This window comes from Drosophila suzukii, assembly GCF_043229965.1.
Source record: "Drosophila suzukii chromosome 2 unlocalized genomic scaffold, CBGP_Dsuzu_IsoJpt1.0 scf_2c, whole genome shotgun sequence".
In the NCBI taxonomy this organism is placed as follows: Eukaryota; Metazoa; Arthropoda; class Insecta; order Diptera; family Drosophilidae; genus Drosophila; species Drosophila suzukii.
The window spans coordinates 31267754-31285141 of NW_027255896.1; the positions used below are offsets into that span (position 1 = coordinate 31267754).

Sequence of the window (17388 nt, forward strand, 5' to 3'; positions counted from 1 at the left end):
GATTTTAACAGCAACCTATTGTCAAAAAGCCATCTCGTGGATAACTTTAAATCCCTAGGTTGGTTTTCCGTAAACGAAACGAATCCCACGCACTATAGCAGCCACTGTGATACATTACTTGACTTATTTCTTATTATATCAATATGATGTTTTTGGAAGACGGTGGAAATGGGCATTATATGTACACTAAAAATAATTCAAGGTAAATTCATGTATTCATTTTTAATTATTTTAAGCAATTAAATAATTTGTTTATATTTCTATTTCAAAGACCAATGACTGCTCAAAGAGGAAATCAGAAGAGGTCGAAATTTTTCTGCAATGTGTTTTTACATTTTTTTAAAACTGAGGAAACTGCATTGTAACTTCTGGCTTACTCTAGGGGTAAGCCGTCTGTCATATATGCACCTTCTAAAGCTTTTGTTATCTGTTCAACCTCTTGTGTGTACTGGTTAGCAGTCTTATTGCGTTGCTGTAGGTTCATCAGTTTTGCTGACAATACTACTACAGTTTCGCCTTTGACGTTGCTTTTTAATCTGGAAATTACTTCAGATATTTTTGTTTAATTTCCGATTAGATTTCTGGCGACACCTTTTATCTTTGTTTTTATCATGGACACTGCTAATTGTTCGTGCTCGCCTTTTATTGATTCTATTATTTGTAGTGCATCAATAAAATTTGCTAAGTTTTCAGCTTTACCATCGAAAACTGGTATAAGCTTGGATGCTGTATTAATAAAATCAATATTAGATTGTGCCATTGTGATATTGTTGCTTAGTGTATTCTCTATTATGCTTGAACTAGCATCAGAATCTGTAGAATTATCCAGATTTGACATCAAAACAGCTGGAATAGTAAGATTATTTAAATCTTGCTCTTCTACTTTAGGGTTTGTCTCTGTAAGCTCTTCTAATTCTATTTGTTCAATGTCAGGTTGTTCTGTTGATTCCGGTTCATCACTAGTTTCAACTGTTAGAGAAGTAATGGATAAGAATGGTAGGTACTGATATATCTAAATTGAACTTTTGTATAATTGATATTAAATTATATCGTACTCTGATCAAAAATTTTGATATATGGGACCAATGATCTTGATTTAATTTCTCTCTGGCCATGTACTAGTATTCCTGCTTCATTAAAGCACTAGTATTTCTACATGTTTTTTAATAGTTATACCCGTTACTCGTAGAGTAAAAGGGTATACTAGATTCGTCGAAAAGTATGTAACAGGCAGAAGGAAGCGGTTCCGACCCCACAAAGTATATATATTCTTGATCAAGATTACTATTTTCTGTCCGGATGAACGCTGAGATCACGGAAACTAAGGGAGCTAGGCTATTGAGATTTGGCGTGCAGATTCCTGAGCTTCTTACGCAGCGCAAGTTTGTTTCAGCAGAGCGCCACGCCCATTCTAACGCCCACAAACCGCCCCAAACTGTGGCTCCTTTTAGCTAAAATGTATTGTTCTCATCAATACCTATCGATTGAACCAAAAAAAAGAGTTTGCCACGCCCACTTTAACGCCCACAAGCCGCGAAAATCTGTGACGCCCATAATTTTCATGCTAGATAAAAAAATTTTAATTGAAATGTATTGGTCTCGTCAATACCTATCGATTGATCCAAAACAAATTTGCCACGCCCACTCTAACGCCCATAACGCTTAAATCTGTATACCGCCGGTAGGTGGCGCTTTTTATTCTCGCTTTGCTGCTTGCTAACAACTTACGCAAATTAATTATTTCACTTGCGAATAATTAAAAAAATTAGTTTTATTTTTTTTTCACTAAGTTACAACTTTACAACTTTTCCTTAATACCGACTTTTATTCTACTGTTCACAATATTTTCTATTGAACCGATCTTCTCGGATGCAAAAACGGTCTGCCTGGCCAAGGGCCGATTACTTGATAAATAAACCTCGGTTTAAGAGAATTGGGGAACTCATTAAGAGTTGGACAAGGGTTGGACTCAAGAGAGTCGGGAAATCGGATGATCAAATTCTCTACTCGATTGCTAAACAGATTACGCTGCAGTTTTGGCGCTCGCCGGGTGTTGACCGGATGCTTGTGTTTACATTAACTGAACCAAGCTTAGTTTATGTTAGGAGGACCGCGGCGCAATTGAATCTTAATAATGATCTTCGATTGAAGTGGGGGAGCTAATTGGGATTCTGTGGGAACGCTGAGTAAGGGGTTCCCAGCTATGATTTGTTGATAAGAAATTGTTTACGACTTGGGTAAGGCGGCTAGGCGCTCGAGCTGGAAGGCGTTCTCAGTTAAGAATTGTATATGAAGAGTTTGTTTATAAATTGGGTAAGGAGGCTGGGATCATGAGCTGGATAACTCGCACACTATAACAACAATTAATATCAACAGTGTGAGTATTAATTCTAAGTCAGAATTATTTGACTTTACTTTATTAATGACATTAGCAGTGGAGTCCACTGACTTAACGTCTACTATTGCAATTTTTGGCGTATATATATTTAAATTATAACTAAAACTATCCAACTCTCCCGTGTGCACTCGCTTTATTGAACGCTCTATAAAACAAACAATATTCCACGAAAAATAACATTTATTAAAAGGAAGAAAGTCTATAACCGCCTAATATACCACCAGCTCTACCCGCGAACAACACAACATAGTGCTAATAAACAAAGTTGATATTGTAAATCAAAAAATAAATTCTTGCTGAACAACAAGTGCGGTTGTGCGTGCACCTTCAGTGCACTCTTCGGAGTGCAAGAGAGAAAAAGGTTGCCCCATCAGCTACGCTATCGCTATTCACTATTATCGATAAGGCAGTTTTTCGGTAAAGCAGTGAGTGGTTGCAAGCTAAGCTAAAACTTAAAATTAAACAACAAATACACCTAACTTTAATCAAATCAAACAATAAATACACCTTAAAAAGTCATGGGCTCTTCTGCTCCGCCTACTAAACGCACCCGCAACAATGCTGGAACTAAAAGCGAACGCATCTCGGATGTGAATTCGCCACAGCTTCTGGAGCTCCTAAAGACTCGCTCGAGGAACAAACCGAGAAAATTGAGTCGGTCGTTCGGGAAGCTGAACAGCGAATGCTCAGCCGCCTTATTGATCGCTTGGACATAATCGCCGGGAAAGTAAAGGAAATAAATGCTCGTGTCCTGACGTTGGAGCGCGAGGTTGCCGATCTTCACTCCATGAGGGACCGAATGGGTGAGCAGGGTGAGACGCTGAACCGGGAGGTGGAAAATCTACAAGCCGCAGGTGAGAGGTTGGGTGCACTGGAGGCCAGGCTGGCAACGCAATTCAGGGAGACTAGCTCATGTAATCTGAGGGTTCATGGAGTTCCCTATGTCGATGGTAAAGATCTCAGAGCGCTCTATCACAATCTATGCTTTAATCTCCAGCTGACTCCACCACCAGAAGTCTGCGATATCTTCCGAGCAAGGAAATCACAAAAAACACATGTGGATCCAGTAACAATAATTAAAATGCTAAACCCACGCGAATGTACAGGCGCGAGCATATATATATATATATACTCGTATATTGCATATATAGACCGAATCGGACAATTGACTACGGGTCATTACTTAATGTTGTTTCAGACATTTCGTTGGAGTACACCAACATCCTATTGGCAGGCGATTTTAACAGCAACCTATTGTCAAAAAGCCATCTCGTGGATAACTTTAAATCCCTAGGTTGGTTTTCCGTAAACGAAACGAATCCCACGCACTATAGCAGCCACTGTGATACATTACTTGACTTATTTCTTATTATATCAATATGATGTTTTTGGAAGACGGTGGAAATGGGCATTATATGTACACTAAAAATAATTCAAGGTAAATTCATGTATTCATTTTTAATTATTTTAAGCAATTAAATAATTTGTTTATATTTCTATTTCAAAGACCAATGACTGCTCAAAGAGGAAATCAGAAGAGGTCGAAATTTTTCTGCAATGTGTTTTTACATTTTTTTAAAACTGAGGAAACTGCATTGTAACATAAGACGCTCTGTGGTAGGAAGGTCTCAAAGATGCCACACCCCCAGAATAATACACTAGAATTTACCCAAGTTCAACATCAGCTCCATTCGTTGTCTTCGCGGATTTTGAATGCGTTCTGGACCCGAAAAATTTTGAAGTGAGCCCCTAATTCTTTAATATTAATGCACATATTTAAATTTCACATGCTAATTAAAAGTATGCTTTTAATTCTAAACTAGATAAATTTGTTTTAGAAACAGGAACAAATTCAGGAATAAGTTTTGTAAATTCGTGGATAAAAAATTTAACTAAATTGAGTGCTGAGTACTTGTATAAAATAGTTCCTATGAGAATGACTTTGGATGACCAACACATTCATTGAATTGTTCTATTTGCCAGAAAGTTTTAGGGACATAGAATTAGAGATGCTTGTAATTTCACAGGTCGCTTTAGAGGTGAACACCACTCTAAATTTAATTTGGATTATAAAGTAAACAAATACCAGTATTTTTTCATAATTTTTCGAAATACGACTGTCATTTATTTCAAGAGATAGGAAAGATTCCCGGTGAAATTACCGTAAACCAATAAATAAGGAAAACTATATTACTGTCTCAAAAAAATGAAAGGTTTAGGTAGAAATAGTTTTGAAATTCGTTTTCTCGATACATATGATTATCAATTGAACACTGTAATATAATTTTTCAGTAATGATATGGAATTTCGACTAATGGGTAAGAAGGGTATATTTCCCTATGAATATTTAGATTCAGCTAGTAGACTCCAGGAAACTTCCCTCCTACCAAGGAAAGCATTCTTTAGTAATTTAACGGAAAGGGAATGCTCTCAGGAAGATTATGATTAATTTCTTAAAGTTTGGTCGCATTTCTCATGTTCCACTCGTAAAGATTATTTAGAATTATATTTTAAAACTGAAGTATTCCTTTTAATCGACATTTTTGAAAACTTCCGAAAAATTTGTATGCAAATTAAATCACTGACCCAGCTCAGTATTTTACGACACCAGGTCTATCTTGGGAGGTAATGTTGAAAACTACAAAAATGTAACTTGAATTGAAGACAGATTTATATATGTAAAGATTTATTCAAAGAAGCATTCGAGGTGGTTTAGTTTAATGTTGTGGTGGTTTAATAGATATACAAAATCAGAAGGAAGCGTTTCCGACCCCATAAAGTCTGTTCGGATGAACGCTGAGATCTCGGAAACTATGGGAGCTAGGCTATTGAGATGCAGATTCCTGAGCTTCTTACGCAGCGCAAGTTTGTTTCAGCAGAGTGCCACGTTCACTCTAACGCCCACAAACCGCCCAAAACTGTGGCTCCTACAGTTTTGATGCTAGAATAAAAATTTTAACTGAAATGTATTGGTCTCGTCAATACCTATCGATTGACCAAAAAAAAAATTGCCACGCCCACTCTAACGCCCATAACGCTTAAATCTGTCTACCGCCGGTAGGTGGCGCATTTTAATCTCGCTTTGCTGCTTGCATATCTATATTTCCCTTTGGTCCCTTTAGCTGACTAACGGGTATCTGTAGTCGAGGTACTCGACTATAGCGTTCTTCCTTGTTTTTAATGTATGTTGATGCGAATAACTTGTATGGTTGGCCAATGTCACAACCTTTACCATATAATAACTCTTAGTGGATGTCTACCACAGACATAGACAAAAAAAAAGAAAAATTATATAATACATTATCGGAATTTGCAACAATGTATACAGAATGGGTTAGTACTGAAAAAGATCTATAGAGGAGTTCAGTTCTTACAAAAACCTTGGTTAAAGAAATACATTGATCTAAATACTTTACATAGGCAAAATGCGAAAAATAAATTTGAAGAAGATTTTTTTAAATTAATATATTATTCTGTATACGGAAAAACAATGAAAGATCCCGAGCGCAGGGTCGATATTAAGCTTGTTAGAAAATGGGAAGCTTCGGATAGCACCAAGACTGTACGAAATGCACATTGTACCAAAACTTAAATTTAAAAATCTCATTTTCATAGTGCAACTAAAATAATTGATAATTTTTATGCAATAATTGATAATGATTTGCAGTATTAGACTTATCGAAATGGAAAATGTATGATTTTCACTATCAATATATGAAGCCAAAGTTTCAGGAAAAGTTTCTCTTAAGTTATATGGATGCTGATTCATTTATCTATACAATTAAAACTGAGGATTTTTATAAAGATATTCGTAATGATCTTGAAGCAAAAAGCAAAAAGCAAAGGTTTATTCTTATAGAATAGATCAAGTTGTATCTTCCCATAATAAAGCAAGGGAAGTAAGTTCACGAAATCTTACAGTTAAACACTATAAAAACGTTTTATTATCTGGGACCCCACTATATGGTAATAGATCAATGTTTAGATCAAAAGCAAAAAAACAAGGAAGAACGCTATAGTCGAGTACCTCGACTATCAGATACCCGTTACTCAGCTAAATAGAGATATGGCAGCAGCAAAGCGAGATTAAAATGCGCCACCTACCGGCGGTATACAGATTTAAGCGTTAGGGGCGTTAGAGTGGGCGTGGCAAATTTTTTTTTGGATCAATCGATAGGTATTGACGAGACCAATACATTTCAGTTAAAATTTTTTATCTAGCATGAAAATTGTGGGTCAATCGATAGGTATTGATGAGAACAATACATTTTAGCTAAAATTTGTATTCTAGCATCAAAACTGTAGAAGCCACAGTTTTGGGCGGTTTGTGGGCGTAAGAGTGGGCGTGGCACATTGCTGAAACAAACTTGCGCTGCGTAAGAAGCTCAGGAATCTGCACGCCAAATCTCAATAGCCTAGCTCCCATAGTTTCTGAGATTTCAGCGTTCATCCGGACGGACAGACAGACGGTCAGACGGACAGACGGACATGGCTAGATCGATTCGGCTAGTGATCCTGATCAAGAATATATATACTTTATGGAGTCGGAAACGCTTCCTTCTGCCTGTTACATACTTTCCGACGAATCTAGTATTCCCTTTTACTCTACGAGTAACGGGTATAAATATTGAAAAAGAATTATTTTGTAAATCAGTTGAATTGGAGATGTTTTATTATGATCTGAACCAAAACCTTGGAAAATATAAATGAAAATTGTTTGAGTTTGTAAAAAGTAAATTTATTATTTATTTAAGTATGTTTTAGGGTATGTATTCTTCACTTTTCTAATATTAAAGATTTCAGTTGTATAGTTTGGTGTATACCGTTTCTCAGAGACATGTTTATATTTACTATTACGAACGTGGTCCCCCTTACGGAATTAACTTGCAACAAATATTTTCAGGTGATTATACGATGTTTGAAATATTTGTTTTTTATTGGAAGAATTGACATTACTTGGACTAATTTTTATTGTTCTGTGCACTCTATTATTATAATTATTATTGCTTATACATATACACTTATATTTTCCATTGAAACTAAACTCACGCCCCATTAATTTTTTAAAAGTTCTATTGAAGCGTTCACTTATAGATGCTTTTAGAGTACTGAAGGTTGAGTAATGATTTATCCTATAACTTTTTATTAATACCTTAAATTTTGAATTAAAGAATTCAGTGCCATCATCAGTATGCAGGTTTTTTGGTGTTCCGTAATCCGATTTAAATATTCTCTCCATAGCTTGAAAAACATCATTTACATTTTTTGATTTTAATGCCTCATCCCAAGCATATTTCGAAAATGTGTCTAAAACAGTCAACAAGCATCGGTACCCATCATTCGATTTTGAAAAGGCACCCATTTCAAACAAATCTGCTTGCCACAGATCGTGTATACCCCTTGTAATCACTCGTCTGCGTTAAAAGTTTCTTCGAGATGGTCCGTGCAATTTATTTACGATTTCTCTCGCTGAAAAGCGACACCTTCTAACTCAATTATGGTTTTTTTCCGTAATGATATCGGATTTGTTACATATTCAAATATATAGTCCCAATGGCTTTAATCTTTTCCAGAATTTTGGCAAAAATTTGATCAGCGCTGTCTGCCCTCTTATTATGCAAGTCAATTTATTTTCTAAACTTGAAATTTTTCTTAAATCTTCTCCCAACTTTCCGAGAATATCATCAGTATATTGTTTTGTTCCTAAATCGTCGTTGTCTATAGGTTTAGTTCCGTACGTAGACTTTACACGTCTTTTCAAATTTTCTGATCGGTTCTTATCAACAGAAAAATGTCCAAACATGTCGACAGATTTGATGTTTATAAATGTAAAACATATTTGTCCTTCCTATTTATACCCATTAAAAAATAATCTAATATTGAAAAAATTTCATTATTTTGACAGGTGCTACTGAAATTTTCCATCGTTCGACTAACTCATTTACATCATTCCAATATACATAGTTTGGATTTGATTTCTAAAGAGTCATGTAACCAAAACCGGTTTTTGAGCGAAGTGGAGTAGACGTTGTAGGACTAAAATCTTTGTCTATCAACTTCTTAATAATATGGCTATCTTTGTATGCTCGTGTATCCTTTATTCTGTTATTAGGTTTAAAGCCTACTCTATTTATATTCGTTTCTTAAATAATTTTTTTATACATTTTCAAATCTTGATCATCATAGTTTTTAGGTTTACTAAGAAAAATTGGAGAGTTCAGACCAGGAGTCAGATCACAACTCATTCCTCTAGAAAATGTTATTTTATTATCTTCATTTTTTATTTCCCTAACCTATATCCAACACATTTCCTCTGGTCAAATTACTGATATTAAAATCATAACTATAACTAGTGTTATTATATTCTAGCTCTGCATCCACATCCATATCGGCCTCTCCTGTATACATTGGTAAAGGTTTTGTCCCTTCTTCCTCACTCTTTTCGGTCTCCTTTTTCTCATCTTCTATATCTTCCTCTATATTCGTCTGTGAAAAGAATTCATTATAGGAATCGCTATCATCGAAAGACCTTGGTGGAGTTATGTTTCGATTAGACTGCAGATCATTCTCATTAGTTGTAAAGTAGAAATCGTCAAGCTCTCTCTCATCATCATCGTGTTTATTAATTTGCTTCATTTCACGCTTTACTTTTATACTATCTTTTACATTAGAAATCTTTTGTTTTCTATTTTCCTTAACAAGTTCATGTAAGGGTTAAGTAATAGGTTTAAAAATTTCCTCCAATTGAAAATTCGTATGATTTTTGACTTGTTTGAGATCATCGAATTTTCGCTTCAAAGCAAATCTAGCTTTGGTTAACTGTGACAAAATGTTCATTGTAGTATATTTTTCAAACTTTATAGGTGAAAGATTTAAAATTTCCGAAATTCATGTAGTCACTCCTCAGTTACTAAACAAATACTGTTTAGGGAACGCCAAAATCTGTAATATTTATATACCATTTCCGAATAAAAAAAGATTCGATACATTTTCTTCATTATATTTAAAAAAGTGTATTTATTGTTATATTCTTAAAATCTCAATCTTTTTTAATGATGACTGACTTATTTCTAAATACAAATTGTCATTACTTTTATAAATATTAAATTTTCCATCAACCATTTCATTGATGATCTCATCTTGAAGAGAGGTGTACCTTTCCGGCATGTACAGAATGTGCTCCTCCAACTCGAGAGCAAAAGATTCTCCAACCTTTGTTGTCTTGCGCTCCGCCTTGAGGATCGGGAATCTTACATTTTCAGGCATCCTTGTCTTCGATAGCAGTGTCTTTTTATTACATTTATTGAACTCTTTAACTACAATGTTCATCTGGTATTCCTGATTCATGATAGTTGTTGAGGTTTTTGGACTTGGTACAGTTGTTCCACGTTGTTTTTAGCTGTATTTTGATGTTTACTACCTGTTTAGCAGTTGTTCAGTACTTGTTTCGTAGTTGCTTACTACTTGTTTTAGCTGGTTAATAGCTGTTATTAGATGGTTATTATCTGTTTAGTAGCTGTTAACTAGTTGTTTACTAGTTGTTATAAGCTGGTCACCAGCTGTTTTGAACTGTTATGAGCAGTTATAGGTTTTTTTTTTGTTAAGAATGATCAAAAATTCTTGTCCTCTAGATGACGTTCGATGTGAAGTAAAGACTTAGACTGTATATTTGAACGCGTGCAGGTCCACTTTTTATACTATACAGAGTTCACCCATACACGTACCCATACATTGATTTTCAACCCCCCAAATGTAAATTAACCAATCAAATATACCGGTTTTGACTCCACATCTTCTACGAAAGAAAGTAGAAAAGCGAGGCACAGGTGTCCACAGTTGTATGTATCAAGGTCTTGAACTTTATCGTAGTTGTATTGTATTCTATGTCCCAAGTATTTCACAACTTCTCTAGGTGGCTGAAGATTTCCAAAACTATCGAAATAATGTATATTATTTTTATTTTTATTATATGCAACCCAATGTGTACCACTTGATCGTAAATTATCTAAGTTTACTATACCACACTCCCTACTTTTTGGTGCTTCTGGGAGTAGATCTCTCATAAACACCTCATAAACCCATTGATTGATGAATTGATTTACGTGCAACTTTAATTGCACTCATAATGTCTAATGGTTTTTGTTTTTTTAATGTCTTAGTAGCAGCATTAATTACAGTCGAAAGGTTTGTCTTCTTCATTTTATTCTTCAATATCTTTTTCCTTCCTTTCTTTTCCGTTTTATTTAATCCCATACCAAATTTTTTCTTGGCTTTCATTATATTTGTAACAAAGTATGCTGCTGCTCTTTCACCAAGACTGCTATCTGATGCCTTGACACGCGACCAGGCTTTGTCAATTAATATGGAGTCTGCCCTATGTCGTTCACTCAATACCTTGTTTTGAGAATATGAAATATCGTGCTCTTTGGAAGCTTCATAGAATGGGTTTATTCCTTGATCACCACGTTCCAACCGTTTCTGTAACTTTGTACCCGGTCCACAAAAATATGGGCCGGAATATGGGCTTCAAACGGTAATGTATTAATTAGCTTATCGACAAGACCACCACCGTGTTTACAATTAAAAATACGACTGATGCGATTATAAAAACGTTTCCCCATTTTATTGATGTTTAATCATCAAAGATTTCTCATTGAATGAGGTACATTAGGTTAAAAGATGCGTTTAATAAGTCAGAAACAAAAAATTGTAGTTAGAAATATTAACGATGAAAACGAGAAAAATCTACCGCCACGACATAGTGCTCTCTTACCGAACACAATAAGGGCTCTAATTGTTGGGCCTTCGAATTGTGGTAAAACTAATATTATGTTAAGTCTAATAGAGAGTCCTAATGGATTAAAATTCGAAAATGTTTATATATTTTCAAAAAGTATATATCAACCTAAATATGAGTAGAAATTAATCAAACCGATTAAAGGAATGGGATATCATACATTCTCCCATAATAAGGGTGTACTAGACCCCAGTGAAGCTAAAAACAATTCCATTATGATATTCGATGACGTAGCTTGTGAAAAACAAGATAACATAAGATCTTATTTTTGTATGGGTCGACATAAAAATATCGACTCTTTTTATTTATGCCAAACGTATAGTCATATACCTAAACATCTGATTCGTGACAAAGCCAAATTTATTATAATGTTTAAGCAAGATGATTTAAATATGCGGCATATATATCGGGACCATAATTACACTGATATGAATTATGAAACATTTGTGAAAATTTGTCAAAAATGTTGGGAGGACAAGCACGGATTCCTATTAATTAGCAAGGATAACGAAATGGATAACGGAAGATAGAGACAAGGATTTGATCAATTTATTATGATTTGTAGACGGCTTTTTCTAGGTGTTTCTTCTTAGGCGGTCGCAGCAAAAGTGATCTTTATTGCACAGATTTGAACAGGCTTCGCCTATGTTACAAGAGTTGGGGGTATACAGTATGAGGGAGTGAGACAAGCATAGTGTTTCTTAAGAGTAACAGGGATGTATGTATGTGTTTAACAATAGTGTGACCTAACTTAATGTAGAACAGATGCTTAGAGATATGTATGTGTGTGTGTGTGTGTGTCTGCTTGCTACAATTCGGCCATCCTGACCAGAGAGCTCCTGATCTCTTAACTATTTGCATTATTAATCCATGGCCGTATATTTGCTACTGCCCAAACTCCCTTATAAGGAAGCCTCGACTGTTGAAAACCTTCAACATCCTCCAAGACATACCTATCATTACGAAGAACCTTTGTCACTCTGTAAGGGCCTTTGAATTTTGGAATTAGTTTTTTGGATACGCCTACATGAGAATCGAAGTTTTTGATCATTACTAAATCGTCCGTCTGGTATTCTTTAGCAATCTTTCTCTTAAGGTCTGTGCGTAACTTATTGTATTCTTGCAGCTTCTCGATGCTCTGAGTAGCTTTTTCTCTAATTACTTCTAAATTCCTACTTTCTCTATCTTTATTTAACTCTTCTAATTTCTCTTTTAAGCTATCTATAACTTTTCCTTTCTGAGACACTCCGAATAAGACTTGACTTGGGTGCTGACTAACTGATCTTTGAATCGTATTATTAAGTGCGTGTTCAACTGTTTCTAAAACTGTATCCCAGAACAATCCCTTGTCTGGATCAGTCAATTTAGCGATCATGGGTCCTATGCTTCTATTAACTCTTTCGACTTGCCCATTAGCCTGCGGCGATCCAGTGGCTATCTTAATGTGTTTCACTTCGTTTTCCTCTAAGAAGTCATGAAATTCTTTAGATGTGAAGCATGTCCCACGGTCTGAGATCACGCATCGCGGCCTACTATACGACCTGAAATAGTCCTTTAATGCTACTATTGCTTCCCTAGACTTTGTAGTTTTTGCCGGAAAAAGTCTTACGAACTTTGTAAATGCGTCTATAATCACCAGTACGTGTTTGTTGGCTCTACTCTTGTCTACCGGGCCATAATGGTCTATGTGTATGACATCAAAGGGAATGCTTACTTTGGGGATGCTGTGAAAGAAACCTTCGTCTTTACCAGACTTATCAGAATAGGCGATACATTTCAAACAATTATTAATGTGCCGCTTGCATTTTTCACGAACTTTGGGGAACCAGTAACTTTTTGAGATAACTTCTACCATCTTATCTATTCCAACATGTCCTAATTGATCGTGGTAACTAAAAAGAACGTGGCTTTCCATTTCGCTTGGCACATAAAATAAAAGACCATTCTTATCCTTTTTTCTGTAAATTATTCCATTCCGCATCTCATAATCCTTTAATTCTGTTTCCTGAAGTTTCTCAGCTATAATTTTGATTTTCTCATATCTACTTTGACATATAACTAAGTTTTCTTCAAATGAATTAGAATCGATTGACACTATATGTGTGTTCCTGCTAAGTGCATCAACATGTTGCATACGCTTGCCGGCTCTATGTTCTAAAGTGTAGTCATAATCTTGAAGAAAAAGTGCCCACCTGGCAATTCTTGGGCATAGTTCCTTTTTGTTTAACGCCAGGATAAGAGCACTACAATCTGTAACTATTTTGAACTGTATTCCTTGAAGATAGATTCTAAAGCGTTGTAACGAGTAAACTACAGCGAGCGTTTCTAACTCGAAACTATGGTACTTCGCCTCCACATCCGTCGTGCGTTTAGAAAAATAGAATACTGGGTGAAACTTACTATCTTTCTTTTTCTGCATTAAAATTGAACCAAAACCTAGGGCGCTAGCATCACAATGTAACTCTGTTGGGTCTTTTGGATTGTACAAGGCCAGAATAGGGGCTTCCAAAAGATTTACTTTTAATATTTCAAAACACTCTAACTCTTTCGTACCAAATTCGAACTTTCTGTCTTTTCTTACAAGATCATACAACGGCTTTGCTTTTGTTGAAAAATCTTTGACAAAGCGTCTGAAATAGGAGCACAGTCCAAGAAAAGTTTGAACCTCATGCGTTTTTGTCGGTACAGGAAAGTCTTTTACTGCTTGCATACCTTTCGAATCGGGTTTAATACCCTCTCCCGATATTATGTATCCTAAATACTTTATTTCTCTTTGAAGGAACTCACACTTGTCTAACCTAAGCTCAAGCTTGTTATCTCCCAAACGTTTAAAGACCTCCGTTAATATCTCCATATGACTCTTACTATCTTTCGTTGCTATTAAAATGTCATCCATATAAATTAGAACCTTATCTTCTTTAACTAAATCGGCAAAGATTTTGTTCACAAATCTTTGAAAAACTGCTGGTGCGTTTCGTAACCCAAACGGCATTCTAAGCCATTTATACTGACCCATAGGTGTTGTAAAAGCGGTATACTTAATTGAATCCTCGTGCATGTGCACGTGAAAGAACCCATTTTTAAGGTCTAACTTGGTAAAAATAGTTTTTTCGGACAGTTTATCGATAAGGTCATCTATTAAGGGGGTGGGGTAGTTGTCTTTAAGCATGTTTTTGTTGAGAGTTCGGTAATCTACGCACATTCTTAATTCCCCAGACTTTTTCTTAACTAGAACTATAGGGGATGCATACTCAGACTCGCTTAGTCGAATAATACCGTTTTTTATATAATCGTCTAATAAATTCTGAACTTGGCTTTTCTCTGCGTATGATAAACGCCTTGGAGGGTAGTTGAACGGTTTTGTTGTATCAAAATTCAGTTTCATTTCCCATTTTACTAAGGGGATCTCCGGACGTTTCGGTTTCGTATAAACCTCATCAAAAATATCTATCAGTTTTTTTCTTAACGTAAACTCACACTTATCGCTAATATTTAACAGGTTGCATTCGGCTGGATCAGGGTATTCAATTGCCATAATTTCTGACTCGAAATGATCGCTTGGCTGGACACTTAAATCTTGACTTGACTCTATCATTTTACACGAATCCCTTTGCGTTTCTTTGTAACCACAATAAACCTTTATACTATCATTTAGACAATCATCTTTCTCACAGCTATCAGTAGCACAATTGTTCCAATCTGACCAACATTTGAGCAACAAATTTTAAAACTACTATCCTTCTCACTATTACTATCATCTGAGCGATCATTTGCAATACAACTATCTTTTGAACAAATATCCTGTAAACGATCATCAACCCCACTGTCATTTAAACGATCATCAGCACAACTATCATTTGAACGATCATCAGCACAACTATCATTTGAACGATCATCAGCACAACTATCATTTGAACAATCATTTTCCCTAACAATCTTAAAATCCAAAACAGTGCTATATGCCATCGATTTGTTTGCCACAATTAGTAATTCGAAATTAAACTTCACTTTATTCATAATAACAAAACATGATATCTTTCCATATATATCTAAAGGGCTGTGGTTTTCATTAACGTTAATGATAATTCTATTTAGAATGTTTTCAACGCAGGATAACTTCGTAAAACTAATTGGACTCCCAGAATCGATTAGGCATTCTGTGAATAGGCACTGATTAGACTGTGAATTAAAGTAAATTTTAAACGGTCTCACATATTCATTTTTGGTTGCGTTCTTCTTCTCGTTGCAATGAGATATCAGGTGCTCCAAGCTTCCACAACCGTAACAAGCGCCGTACGCGCGCTTTGGCTTGCGGCAGTCGGCCGCGAAGTGACCCACGAAGTTACAGTTGAAGCATCTTACAGCGGGTCCGGCCTGATTTCCGGAAACGACTTTGTGGCGTCCAAATGCGAGAGATGGTTTCCGCAATGTTACTTTGGAAAATGCCTGCAACAGCTGGGCAAACGAATTAAAACAGTGCATGTGTGCCTGTTGCCGTAGAAGGAGATCCGGCATTCCTTCCATGATACTGTCGATTAATTCCTCGTCGTCTATCCGGATGTGTGCAGCCAACAGGGTCTTGTCGTTGAAGTACGTAGCAAAGTCTTCAGCTGGTTGCCACTTTCGCTCCTGGAACTTGCGTCTGGACATTATCTTGCTCTCTTTTGACTGAAAAGCCTCTGCGAGTTGAGTTAATAGGTCCTGGACTGGCAAGGACAGAAAGTTCTCAGAAGAGTGCAACCAAATTTGAGCGCGGTCTTTCAACTTTGACATAACCAGCATGCGCGTTATGTCTTCACTCAGCTTGTACATTTTTATGATCGCGTTGAGCTGTGCGATCCACGTGTTAACTGGCACTTTGCTGTTAACAGCACCGTCGAAAGGTGGAAGCATTTCCTTAACCATAGTCACCAAAGAATTGTTGTTAAAAATGGCTGTATTAGGCCTGGCAGCCTCTGCAACAATATTCCCCAAATCCGATAGGGTGACATTGGTTTGATTTGGTGTGGTAACATTGTTCTGGATTTCTGGCAAATTGGTCGTCGAAGGTGCGGTCACTCTATTCAATGGCTGACGCCGGGAAACTTCCAATTTGAGAAACTCATTTTCCAATTGGACGACTTCTAAATGGCGCTTCACAGATTCCAATTGCATGGAAATTTCTGGAACGCACATGTTGTTGTTGGCGGCTTCGTCGTTGTTTAGGGCATCCAGCGATGTAGCCCCGACATCGTCCTGATCGGATCCTTGAACTGCAGCACTATTTGACCTTTCCTCAGGCCCAGCTTCAATGTCGGTCATGTCCTTCGGGTCCAGTACTGGACAATCTCCTCGGGCTTCGGGGGGCACACCATTCAACCGCGCTGCTAGTGTTGCCTTGGTGCCGCTTTTCGGCAACCCAAGTTTTTCCAGCCAACATCGAAGTTCTGATGCTGTGTAGTCGTCTGCAGCGATGGTGTCCATGTTTACACACAATTTTAAATAACTCACTTAATAGCTTTTGCTTTATTTTGCTCGTAGGCGGAGTTAGGGACGCGAGAAAAAAATTTTTCGCGGTAATCCCACTTCTGAAATTGTAGACGGCACTTTCTAGGTGTTTCTTCTTAGGCGGTCGCAGCAAAAGTGATCTTTATTGCACAGATTTGAACAGGCTTCGCCTATGTTACAAGAGTTGGGGGTATACAGTATGAGGGAGTGAGACAAGCATAGTGTTTCTTAAGAGTAACAGGGATGTATGTATGTGTTTAACAATAGTGTGACCTAACTTAATGTAGAACAGATGCTTAAGGATATGTATGTGTGTGTGTGTGTGTGTGTGTGTGTCTGCTTGCTACAGATTTAAGGAGTAATTTCAATATAAAGCTTGGTTAGATACTTTTAATCCCACAGTGTATCAAGAGATTTCAATATGTCTAGATCACTTGCATTATCCTTGAATGGAAATAGTTCCATTATAAATACAAACTTTTTTCCAACTATCGAATTGAATGGTCGATATGAGTGCGCTCTTATCGATTTTAATATGTATAATTCGATTCCAAATATTGATGAAAAAAATAACCTCTTCCACATCGGTGACAAGGTTATTACGATTCCAACTTTATCATATGAATTGAATGATATCACCGATTTCATTTACAATAAACTAAAAGACTATAACCTTGAAAATACATTTAAAATTCAAAGTAATAAT

General features: G+C 36.3%; 1 protein-coding gene across 1 annotated transcript in view; it reads left to right on the forward strand.

The window, feature by feature from the left end:
* Positions 1-15127, forward strand: part of LOC139354410 (myosin heavy chain, embryonic smooth muscle isoform-like) — a 33561-nt gene extending 18434 nt beyond the window's left edge. The window contains exons 6-7 of the mRNA XM_070998639.1: positions 3004-3464; positions 15041-15127. Coding sequence (XP_070854740.1) covers positions 3004-3464; positions 15041-15127 — 548 coding nt within the window. The remainder of the gene's footprint in view (positions 1-3003; positions 3465-15040) is intronic.
* The last annotated feature ends 2261 nt before the right edge of the window (positions 15128-17388 follow it).